The sequence below is a fragment of the Lepidothrix coronata genome, unplaced genomic scaffold (genome assembly GCF_001604755.1).
Source record: "Lepidothrix coronata isolate B3197 unplaced genomic scaffold, Lepidothrix_coronata-1.0 Scaffold204, whole genome shotgun sequence".
NCBI classification, from domain to species: Eukaryota; Metazoa; Chordata; class Aves; order Passeriformes; family Pipridae; genus Lepidothrix; species Lepidothrix coronata.
Genome location: NW_016690384.1, coordinates 1,160,410 through 1,171,460, shown reverse-complemented (window position 1 = coordinate 1,171,460; position 11,051 = coordinate 1,160,410). Strand labels below are relative to the sequence as shown.

The 11,051-nt window shown below is 46.4% G+C and overlaps 1 protein-coding gene across 1 annotated transcript in view; it reads right to left on the bottom strand.

Moving 5' to 3' along the window:
• The window catches only part of PRKG1 (protein kinase, cGMP-dependent, type I), a 367,703-nt gene that overhangs the window by 325,368 nt on the left and 31,284 nt on the right, over positions 1-11,051 (bottom strand). Inside the window, exon 2 of the mRNA XM_017832653.1 lies at positions 7,624-7,790. Within this exon, the coding sequence (XP_017688142.1) occupies positions 7,624-7,790 (167 nt within the window). The remainder of the gene's footprint in view (positions 1-7,623; positions 7,791-11,051) is intronic.

The window sequence follows — 11,051 nt, the reverse complement described above, 5'->3', positions numbered from 1 at the left end:
TGCCTGGGAAGCTGTGCTGACAGCGGGGCTGGAACGAGGACGGAGCCACAAGGCTGGGCTATTTGGGGGATTTAGAGTTGTACAAAGGCACTATACACCTCATACACCCCAGAGTCCCTCCTCTCCACTGCTCAGCCTGGCAGGACCTTGAGAAACCTTCGGTTGAAGTTATATTTGATAGGCATGAAGTCACGAGGTGCCAGCTCTCAGTGCATTTCTTCTCCTCCCTACCCAAAAGTGGCTCAGACTAACCAGGGGTTCGGTTTTCCTTGCTGGAAAGGAATTATTTCATCCAAGAATATCCTTAGAACACACAGATATCCTCATGGCATTCCTAACATAAATTGTGTGGGGTGTGGGGCTGTGTTTACTCGGGTTTTCTCTACAAAGAGGTCACGTGCAGGACCAGCACAGGTTATTTGCTGAGATTTACACAGGGTTTCTTTCCCAAATCCCACCTCAGGTGACAGTCAATGTTCCCACTGTCATCTTTTCCCCCGGAAATGCTGGTTTGCCCCAACTCAGCAATCTTTATGAATAAAGTCTGTCAGTCCCCATGAGTCAGTACAGAAAATATCTACCAGCCTGCAGTTTGGACGGAGTTATTTTAAGAGGAAGAGCCTGAATTTATCCCCTAACATACTGCAGAGCAGCACTACCTGCCTTGTTTATACACCCCTAATGCTCTTAGTGCATTTAAAAGGGCTGAGATTTAGCTCTGCAGCTTTAAAAATAACTGCTTTATACAGAATATCAAACTATGTCTGTCATGAGCACAGTCATCATCCTTTCATATCCCATTTCATCATCCTTTCATATCCCACTTCATCTCAGGAACACGCTATGAAATAAGTACAAGAAACGTTTAATTCTCCATCACTAATAGGAGTAAATAATACTCTTGGAAGAGTTAATTATTAAGACACTGTAAAATTAGAATAACAAGCTGATAACAGTGGAAAATTGGCTTTTTATTGCCCTGGATATGGCAAGGGAGCTCAGTTTCTCTTCTCACACAGAGCTCTAATGCTGACACAGTAAATCAGCACAGCACCTGAATATTCAATTTATCCTAGAGACTGCCATAAACAGGTTTTAGGATGGGGAAAATTTGGAAAAGTACAGAAACAAACAGCTGTAAATATAGAAGCAAACAGCAGCTCACACAGGCTGGGCCTCACTGCTGCAAACCCAAACCTCCCCAGTGCTGCAGCCACACAGAGAAGTCCTCACTTCACCTATTCATGGAAAAAATGCTTAGCTAGAAATAACTCGTGGGCTTTGATGACAAATACACAGTTTTTTACTTCTAGAACAAAAAGAAAGGGGGAGAAAAATCAAATTTTAGTCTGAATCTATGAACTCCAAAAGGAAGCAGCTGGAATAGCACCCAATTTCTGTAAGGGATAGTGAAGGAATCTCCAAGGATTATCAAACAGGTTTCTGCTCCAGCCTTATAGTGGCAGATTTTGTAACTTGGAGTTTTGGGAAAAGAAAGACTCCAATGGGAAACCTGAAAGGCTGCAGGATTCCCAAGAGGAGCAGTACCACTGACTACAGGAAAACCCCTCACCTGGCTCCTGCCCACCTCTACAACAGCAGGATGAAGATTAAATAAAAGAAAAAAGAGATGAAAAAATTAAACAGAGGAATGTGAAGCAGAAGCTGCTGCCACGGGACATTTTCCCAAATCCAGGGGAAAGTCCCAGGAAAAGCAGGTTCTTCAGAGGCCAGAGATTTGTTCTCAGGCTCTGCAGAAAACCCCACTGTGCCATAAAAGTCTAATTGATGCCTTCCCACACGGTGCTCCTGGTGGACGCCGAGAAAATGCTCCCCAGCCCCAAGAGCCACCCAGCACCTGTGCCAGGAGATGCTATTTTTGGATGTCTGCTTGAGAAAGCAGATCCAAACCCCTGGAGAAGAGGTTTGGAGGCTCAGACGGGGCCCAAGACACTTGTTCTGAAAGGCAGGATAAGTCCTGGAAGCAGAACTGCCTTGACTGTGTTGGGAAAGCCCTGCCTGCAATGGATGCAGCTGTTCTTGCCTCCCTGAGCATCCTTGGGAGAGGCAGAAAGGTGGGAAACAGCTGCATTATCAGGAAAGATATTTGGAAAGAGCTCTCAAAACTGTCTGATCCTACACCGCAGAGGCAGGAACTGGTGGTCTGAAGGATCACTAATCTGCAGGAAGTCCAGCAATTTATTTGGGCACAGAGGACAAAACAGACTGTGCAGAGGTAAATCCCCCCCTGCATGGGCTCAGCTCCATCTGGCCAGGTATGATCCCAGAGCATGGCACTGATCCCAAACACCCTGGCACAGCTCAGCCAGCCTGGCTGGACTGAACTGAAACCGCATATTCACACTTCCCCCAGAGACTGACTGGATTAGGAACAGACTCAAGAGTTTATAAAGGTGGTTCCAGCCAACTTTTCCAGTGTCTTTTCACCGAAGTCGGGAGGGGAAAAAAACCCAAAAAGAAAACCCCAAACTCCTCAATGTGGTTTTCTTTGAGGTGAATGATGATCACTGCCAGTGTTGGTGAATCCCAGCAAAGAGAATGTCACGTGTTTGGACTTTGCAAGGCTGTGAGGGACCTCTTGTAAGGGCATTTATTCCCCATACCCCACCTAACCCTGCCCTCTGGCAGTGGGAAGCCATTCCCCCTTGTCCTGCCACTCCAGGACCTTGGAAATAGTCTCTCTCCATGTTTCTTGTCAGCCCCTTCAGGCCCTGGAAGGCCCCTGTCCAGTCACCCCAAAGCTTCTCCTCTCCAGGCTGAACAATCCCAACTCTCCCAGCCTTTCCTCCCAGCAGAGCTGCTCCAGCCCTCTGATCATTTAGGCTGCTTAAATCCCAAACCAGGCCTGTGTTCTCCATTCCTCTTTCATTGCAAGTGTCAGCCCTACTAATCCTTTCCCTGAGAGGAGAAGGGACTGACTCGGGAGGCCCTGCAAGAGCAATTAGTCCTATTAAATCAGATCCTGATGAGATCAGTCTATAAAACGAGGGCTCAGAGGGGGAATGACACAAAGACTCCTAGAGGAGGATTTCACCCCTCTGAGACCACGTGGGAGGTCTGATACAGCCTCCTGCACTTCTCTCTGTACTTCAAACAGCTCCAGAGACTTTGTTTGTCTTCCCTTATCAACACCGAGTTTGATGTCCTGGCAAAGCCGGCGGTTTCTAGGAATAGGTTCCTTCCCAAGACATCTCTGACTCCCAAAAACCCACATTCCCATGGCAAGTCACAGTTAAATGCTTCATTCCTCTGGAGAAGCTACCAAGAAATGCAGCAAGAGACAAAGTCTCTTTTAGAAACAAAAGGCAAATCCTCACGGCTGAAGACGAAAATAAAACAAAATTTAAGAGGAGAGGAAAACTACTAAAACAAGGGCTGGGGAAGTGTAGGCTGCTTCTCAGCATGGTTCCTGAAAAGCTGCTGCTGCTTCTTCCTTTTCCCTGCCTAGAGAAGCAGGAGCCCACAGCTCTTTTTCTTCCCTCAGGTTCTGGAGCTGTGGTGCAGAGGTGCACGAGGACGGGTAGGGAGGATGTCACAGCACCCGAACCACGAGTGACAGAGGAGTTAATCCCAGGATTTAAACCTTCCTTTTCCCCCTGTCTCGCTGCATTACTTCTCTCATACTTTATGGGAACAGCAACAACCATAAAAGGAGGAGTCTTAACACCTATTAATATAGTTTCTAAAAAAAATGAGGGTGTCTGTTTGTCACGGTGTGACTGTTACTCACATGAGAGCCCAAAACTTGTACCTTGTCACCTGATTTATGCACAGCCCCGCTGACAGATTCTCCCCTCCTAATGCAGACATCAAATGTGACACGCTGCAGCTGACAGGTTCAGACAGAGCAGGAGCACAGGGGGGAAACATTTGGTTTCAGATGTGGGATATCACATTTATCCTCATTAGTGTGAGGAGAGCACCCACACACAGCTCCAACCTGTCACCGCGGCGCAGATCGAAGATGTGCCTCCCTGAGAGACACCTCGCCAGCTCTGCACATTTTCAAGGGCTTGCAGGGAATTTTAGAGATGTTATGGCCAAAGGCAGGATGCAAACCTGCAAAACTACAACTTGCAAAGTGTTTAGGGATTTTTTTTTTCCCCTTAAAAAAAAAACAAACCAAAACCCTGGAGGTGGTGGACTCATTTTAGAGGCAGAATATGATTAACCAGTGAGAACCTTTTTTGGCTCTAAAAACCCTTCAGTTTTAAGACAAACAATCTGTTGAGCCACTCTTGGAGCAGCAAACTTTCTCACAGCAGAGGGGATATTTCTGACATGTTTATTTTACCCTTTTCCCTCACAGTCTCCTCAGCCTGGGAGAACTCTCCTGCTGAAGGTGCTCACAGCATCAATGTTTAATGCTTCCCCTGCTATCACAAATACATTAATTTCCACCTTCAGTGCACAGCTGTCAGTTATTTTTTTTTTGCGTTGCCCACCTCTCTTTACCCAATTCAGTTAATATGCAAAAGTTGTGGGGGTTTCTTAGTGAACATGAGGGGATTGGGAGTTGTTCCCTACCTTGAAACACAGCAGAACCTGAAGGAATGCCAGTTCCTACTTTGGTATTTCATGCAAATCCTTCTCTCCAAGTTCATGAGAGCCACCCAAGACAAATAGACATGTGCTTCTTGCCTCCAGAGCCCATTAAAACCAGCTCCCTTCCCATGGGGCTCCAGGGAAAACCTTGGTGGGGAACAGAAACACTGCTTGGGATCACCCCAATCCCACAGCTCTCCACGTCCTCAGTGGGATCTCTGTCCTGGGAAGTGTCTCCCAGGCCCAGGACACACTCTGTGCTCCTATTTAATGATCACACAGAGCCCTGCTGGCTGCTGAGGGACACACAAAGATTCAAAATTATGTAAAGAGGTGTCCCTGCCCACGGCAGGGGGTGCATTTAGGCAGTTTTAAGGTCCCTTCCAACCCAAACCATTCTGTGGTTAAAGCCTCATCGAGCTCTACTGAAGACGAAAGAATCTGAGGTCAACACTCATCATCGTTTTAAGATTCACTGAGCTCAGCAAACGGGTTTTAACATTCAAGGTGGAGAAGCAGAACACTCAAGGATCATCACCTGAGAGGTCTCATCAGGACCAGCAGGGTCCTCATGTCTACAGAGGAGAAAATCAGACCCTACAGTGCTGCTGCTTCCCCAGGACACATGAGAGCCCAGCAATGAACAGCAAACGTGATGGATGCTCCCAAATCCATCTCACTTAAATTATCATATAAAATCAGGCCAGCAAACAGCCCCAGTGCACAGCTCAGACTTTTGGTAACACTCCGTCTAAACGCTGAATCATAAATTACAAACAAGCACAAGAGTGTTGGCCACCAAATCACTTCCAGGACTAATTTTTTATCTGTCTTAATCACGGCCTGAAGGCCAAGAAAGGAAAGAATTAGTGGAAGGAAAACGGCGTTTATTTGTTGGGTTTTTTTTGAGAAATACCTCTCAGTAACGCCCCAAGATGGGTTTGTCCGGTAGAGGTTTGTAAAGAAGAGTTTATATTTGGGTGTAGCGTGTTTGTAATTGAGAGATGACACAGAATGATAAGGCAAAATGAGCTCCTGAGCCCCTTCTCAGAACCACAGTCCAGCCCATTCGATGCAGTCTTCCATTTCCATGACTTCACCACCACTCATTGCATTATGTCTAAACATAGGCCATCAACTCTTCATAATTCTGTTTGCACGGCATTATGCATATTTAGGGAGCTATCTAAATAACCTTAAATTAAGTTACAAGGCCAAGCAAAGATTGGGGGAGAGCCAAGTCGTGCCCTCGCCCACAGGGCTGCCAGAACAAGCTCCAGTGCCCAACAGAAGTTTTAGCACACATTTGTTGTACCTTCATCATCAGATGGCCAGCTGATAAATAATCATAATAAATGTAATCAAATCTGATAAATAATAGAGTTACCTGAGTACTAAGCCCTGTTCAATACCGCAAACCATGGTGGACACAGCTCTGCCCATAAATCCCCCCCCAAAAATCCCCTCCAAGGAACGGGAGGAGGCTGAGCAGGAGAGAAGCACACCCTGATTTTGACAGGCCCTGTTGTTACAGGGGGGTTTTCAAGTGACAGCATCGAACACAACATCCAAAACCAGCTGCTTTGGATAAACAAAAATACCACGAGCAACCTTCTGATGTGAGGGGGCTTTGGGAAGCAAGCACAGAGCTGGGCAGGGAAAAACCTCCACGTTTTCACTGGGAAAAAAATGCTACTTAAAGGCAGAGTTTTATATTATCCACAGGACAGATTCTGCACCTCCAAGTAGTCTCTGTACTCAAACAAAGGATTGAGAAGTGTAAATCTTTCCAAGTAATGCTGGGAGCAGAAACACTTTGGCAACACCCCCCCCCCAACACTTCACTGAAACACCACCTGAACGTGCAAAATTTCAAACTATGAAAAGCCAAAGGAATTAAACCTGTGCCTTGAGAAAGGACTTAACTTCAAAAGGACAGAAGATTAAAGTTGTTTTGGGAAACTAGTGAAGAGCAGTTGCAGCTATACAGCCTCGAGAATTTGGCAGGAAACCTTGTTTAGAGGATGGCTTACTGCCCTGGAAATAGTTTTGTTTCAAAGAACAATTTCAGGCATTAATGTACATATGGGCAAGCAAGAAACCTCCACTCCCCTCAGGTGTTACCTGGCCAAAATGTTTTTGAGCCTACCAGACAGTTCTGGAGAGGAGCAAGAAGAACTTGATAATCATCTGTCCATTTGCATGGTACCAAATCCCACCAGGAATTTGCTGGTTGTGTTCTCTGAATGACAACAGGGACATTTCCCTCAAAACTCACTCTGAGAAGAGGGATGCTGGATGGACCAAGCTTAGTAACTCTTACAGCAGACATGCACTTCCTGACAAATCAAAAACCCAAACATACTTAAAATCTGCTCAATTTGCCACGTGAAGAGCAAGGAAACTTGGAAAGGAGAAGAAGATACCAAATGCAAAGAGCTGACATTTTGGAGAAGAGCAGCACTGGCAACACTGATCCCCTGGGAAGGTTTTCAGAAACCTGAATATCCACTGCTCTCGTGTCCCACCCGGAAAACAAACCTCTGCCACAACACACACTGGGACAAATCAGATGTGCTAAACTGCAGCTGCTACACTTATTTTGTGCCCAGGAGGGGAAAATACCATTTCCTATTATCCCAAGCATGGCTGCTGCTGAGAGCTGCCAGCATTCATAGCCCTGCCCTCCCAATGCCCTACAAGGAGTGGGCTGTGACCATATTCTCCTTGTTTTAACAGGCTTTTCCCATTTCCAGAACACCAATCCTTCTGTTGAGTCCCTAATTTATACAGTATTGTCTCAAAGCCAAAGAACTATATTTAGTGGAGGTTTATTCCGAGGGATCTCAGTGTAAGGTTAACAGCTTTCACCTCCTTTCTTTATATAGGGAGGCACACAAATCCAGGCAGAAATTTTCCAGGCAGAAGTAATCCACACAATTTTTCAACCACCATATTTAGACAACGCCTTCAACCTTCTCCTTCGAAATTATTTTTCCCATGAAACAATGTTTTTGTCCCTGCATGTGTTGAAATAAAAGGGAATTTCAACCCTACCTTCCATGACGTACACCAGGGAACCCACGTCTCCCTCCTTGATGATGCAGCTGTCTTTGCCATACTCCACGGGGTACATACAATCCACAATCTCCTGGATCTGGGACAGTTCCAGATTCTTCATGAAGTCATTGTCAAGGATTGCTTCCTTTATCAGCTCCTTGGACCTGTGGCACAAAGAGAAAGACAAGATTTTATCCACGTGTCCACCAGCCCAGCTCGTTTATAGTGACCTTCAGCACAACCACACAGTGCCCCACTGAGTATTTCCTCGGGGGAAAAAATTCAGCATTTTCCCTAAAAACGCGCAGAGAAGTAAAAAAAAAGTATTACAGAAACATTCACTTGTAATTATTTGTTATAATCAAGTTTTAGATACATCAGGTATTGAAATAAAAACAGATTCCACGCAGTTGCAAGATCCTCTTTTAGCTACAAGTTTCATGTCTGTGTAACACCAAAGAATAACGTGGCTACTTGGAATATCTTCCATACACAGAACTGAAAGGAAATACAAACACGAAGTTTAAGGATTTATGACTGAGTTTATTATATTTTCTATTCCTTACACAAACTGGAGCACACCAAAGTGTGCTGCTGCGCTGATTCTCGGAGCGTTAATCTAAGGGTGTTCTAATCACTCCAGGAGGCAGCCCTGGTACAGGAATAACACCACCATTAATTCACTTCTTTGCTGACTACATGGAAAATTCCCAAGTCCTATCAGTGTGCACAGAACTCTCCGTGCAGTTCTGGCTCGGCACAGGAGCGGGTTGGAAGTTTGGAGCCCTCGGTGGCCACTTTGCCAAGCTGGGTAAGGAAGGAGCTGTTCCTGAGGACTGAACTCCCCGTTCCCCTGCTCTCTGGGAGCCCACCTGGAACGGGCACACATGGCCCAACCTGCTCACCCCAGAAATGCCTCTGCCCATGTCCTCCTATAAGGGAAAACGTGCAACAGAACCACTGATGCGTTTTTCCTGATTTTCCCCAGATTCTTCCCATTTCTACAATTAAAGTGCTACTACACAGTGAGTCACTGCAGTGAACCTTCCAGTCCTCCCTTCAGACTGCCAAGCTCGACACCATCCAGTGTTCATGCAAATGAACAGCTGAGAATGTGAGATCTCGGTCTAGACCAAAAGCAAAGCCCCCAGAACACCCACGGCCCTTCACTTGTCACCCTGCAGCTCCCCTTCTGTGGGCTGAGTGATCTGCTGGTGTGACACAGCCCAGGCACACAGCAGCTCCCTGCAGAGCTGGTGCATTCAGGAGTGCTTTATCTTCTGGAAACATGAGCACAAAGAGAGGCTTTCAAAGCAAGGCACACTAATGGAGTGCATCTTCTTGACAAGGAGCCAAATGGGGATCTCAGGAGACCAAACCCAGCCAGCCTTGGAGATACCCTGCCTTTGCTGCAACCCTTGTGCAGGACACCTCAGGGTCATCTGCAGCACAGGTCCGGCTCAATAATGTTTGAGATGCTTTGGATAGTTTTGAGGTTCTTCCAGCAAAACATTCTGCTTGCCATCAGAGTCCATCAGGACTGACCAGGTGATGAAAAGGGACCAGAATTCCCAAGTCCTGTCTGCAGGACAACCCTGCTATAAAACCACTGTGCTCCTGAGAACCTTAGTTTGAATTTACACACCAACACTCCAATTCCTTCTGTGTGCAAATCAAACCCTTCATCTGTGCTATTTGTTCCCTTCAGTACAGCGAGAAGCTGGTTATTTGTAAGGCTGCCCAGATAACCTGACTTCCTACTCCCTCCTCCTGTGGAAGAGGTTCCCATGCTGTGCCTTGGCTTAGCACTGCTCTTTTGGTCTTGGCCACCCCTACAGGTCCCCCCAAATCCTAACAAAGATGCTAATTATTAACGTTACACAACTGCCTGCCCAAGAAGCAAAGCATAATAAGGGCCTTGGCATCAGTCATACCAACTTGCATTTCAATTTCAGGCATTTACTTCATTCCAAGGCTCAAAATAAAGCTTTCTCCTTGACAAAATAAATCAGCCTTTCAAGTGGAAGGGCTGCAAGAACAGCCACAAAGGGTGGAGGGAATTCCTGGTTCAAGTCAGACCTCCCCTGTTGCCCTCAGCACAAAACAATGCTCTCCTTGTGGGAATCAGACCCGGCACAGGATTTGAGAAGGAGCTGGGAAATTTGGTCTAAACCATGGCAAAGGAGCAGGAAAACCTGCTGGAAGCCAGATGGACTTGATGATCTTAAAGGTCTTTTCCAAGCTTTATGATTCTCTTTGGGGGAGAAGCAGCAAAACATACCCAATGGGAACAAACTTTGGGAATTCCTGGTATTTTGACAGTGTGAGAGCTCACCTGAACCACCTGATTCACAGCCCCCAGCCTCCAACACAGACACATCAGGGAAGCTCAGAGGCCCACAAGCCATTCCAAGCCTTTTAACCACAGCACAAAACACATCCACTGAGAAGAAAAACGCCCTGGCTGGGACATCAGCGACAGAGTTTCATCTCTGCCACATTTAACACCCACATAGAAGGGTTTGGATAAAAGCTCAGTCATCCTGACTGTAAGTGAAATAGATGTTATTAGTTAAGGATTATTAGTTAAGGTGAGACTTGGGCTACAAGGAGCATGAGGGAAAAGCACCCCCAGCTGCCCTGAAACAGGGCTGGATGGAGGAGCAACCACCTTGAGACCCAGCTGCTTATTTATGGGAGTATTTCATGGAATCACAGAATGGTTTGGGATGGAAAGGGCCTTAAAGATCATCTCATTCCACACCCCCCACCACAGACTAAACCACACTCCACGGTTTGGCAGTTACAGCAGGAAATATTCCATCCATCCTTTCAAATAAAAGAAGGAAAAAGCTGAGTTTGACATATTTGAAAATGAGTCCATACTAAAAATACATTGTCATAGCTACTATAAGAGTTCCTCTATTGTTCCCTGCGAGAGAATATTCATCACTCTAATAATTCAGAAAAATTATTCATGCAGTGTCATTACCAGGCCCACACACCGGCCCATGCCAGGCCTTCAGCAGCTTCCACATTATTTTATTCCATGGTTTTCTTCCAGTGCAGCTCACGGGTGCCATTTAACGTAAGTACCAAAGAAAAAAAATCTATTTATTTTTATGTTGAATCCCAGAATCACTGAGGTTGGAAAAGCCCTCCAAGGTCACCAAGTCCCCCCTGTGCCCGATGCCCCCCTTGTCCCCCAGCCCAGAGCACTGAGTGCCACGGCCAGGCCTTCCTGGGACACCTCCAGGGATGGGCACTCCAAACCTCCCTGGGCAGCCCCTGCCAGTGCTTGACTACCCTTTCCATGAGAAATTCCTCCTGATGTCCCACCTGAGCCTCCCTTGGCACAGCCTGAGGCCGTTCCCTCTCCTCCTGTCCCTTGTTCCCTGGGAGCAGAGGGAACGGCCTCAGGCTGT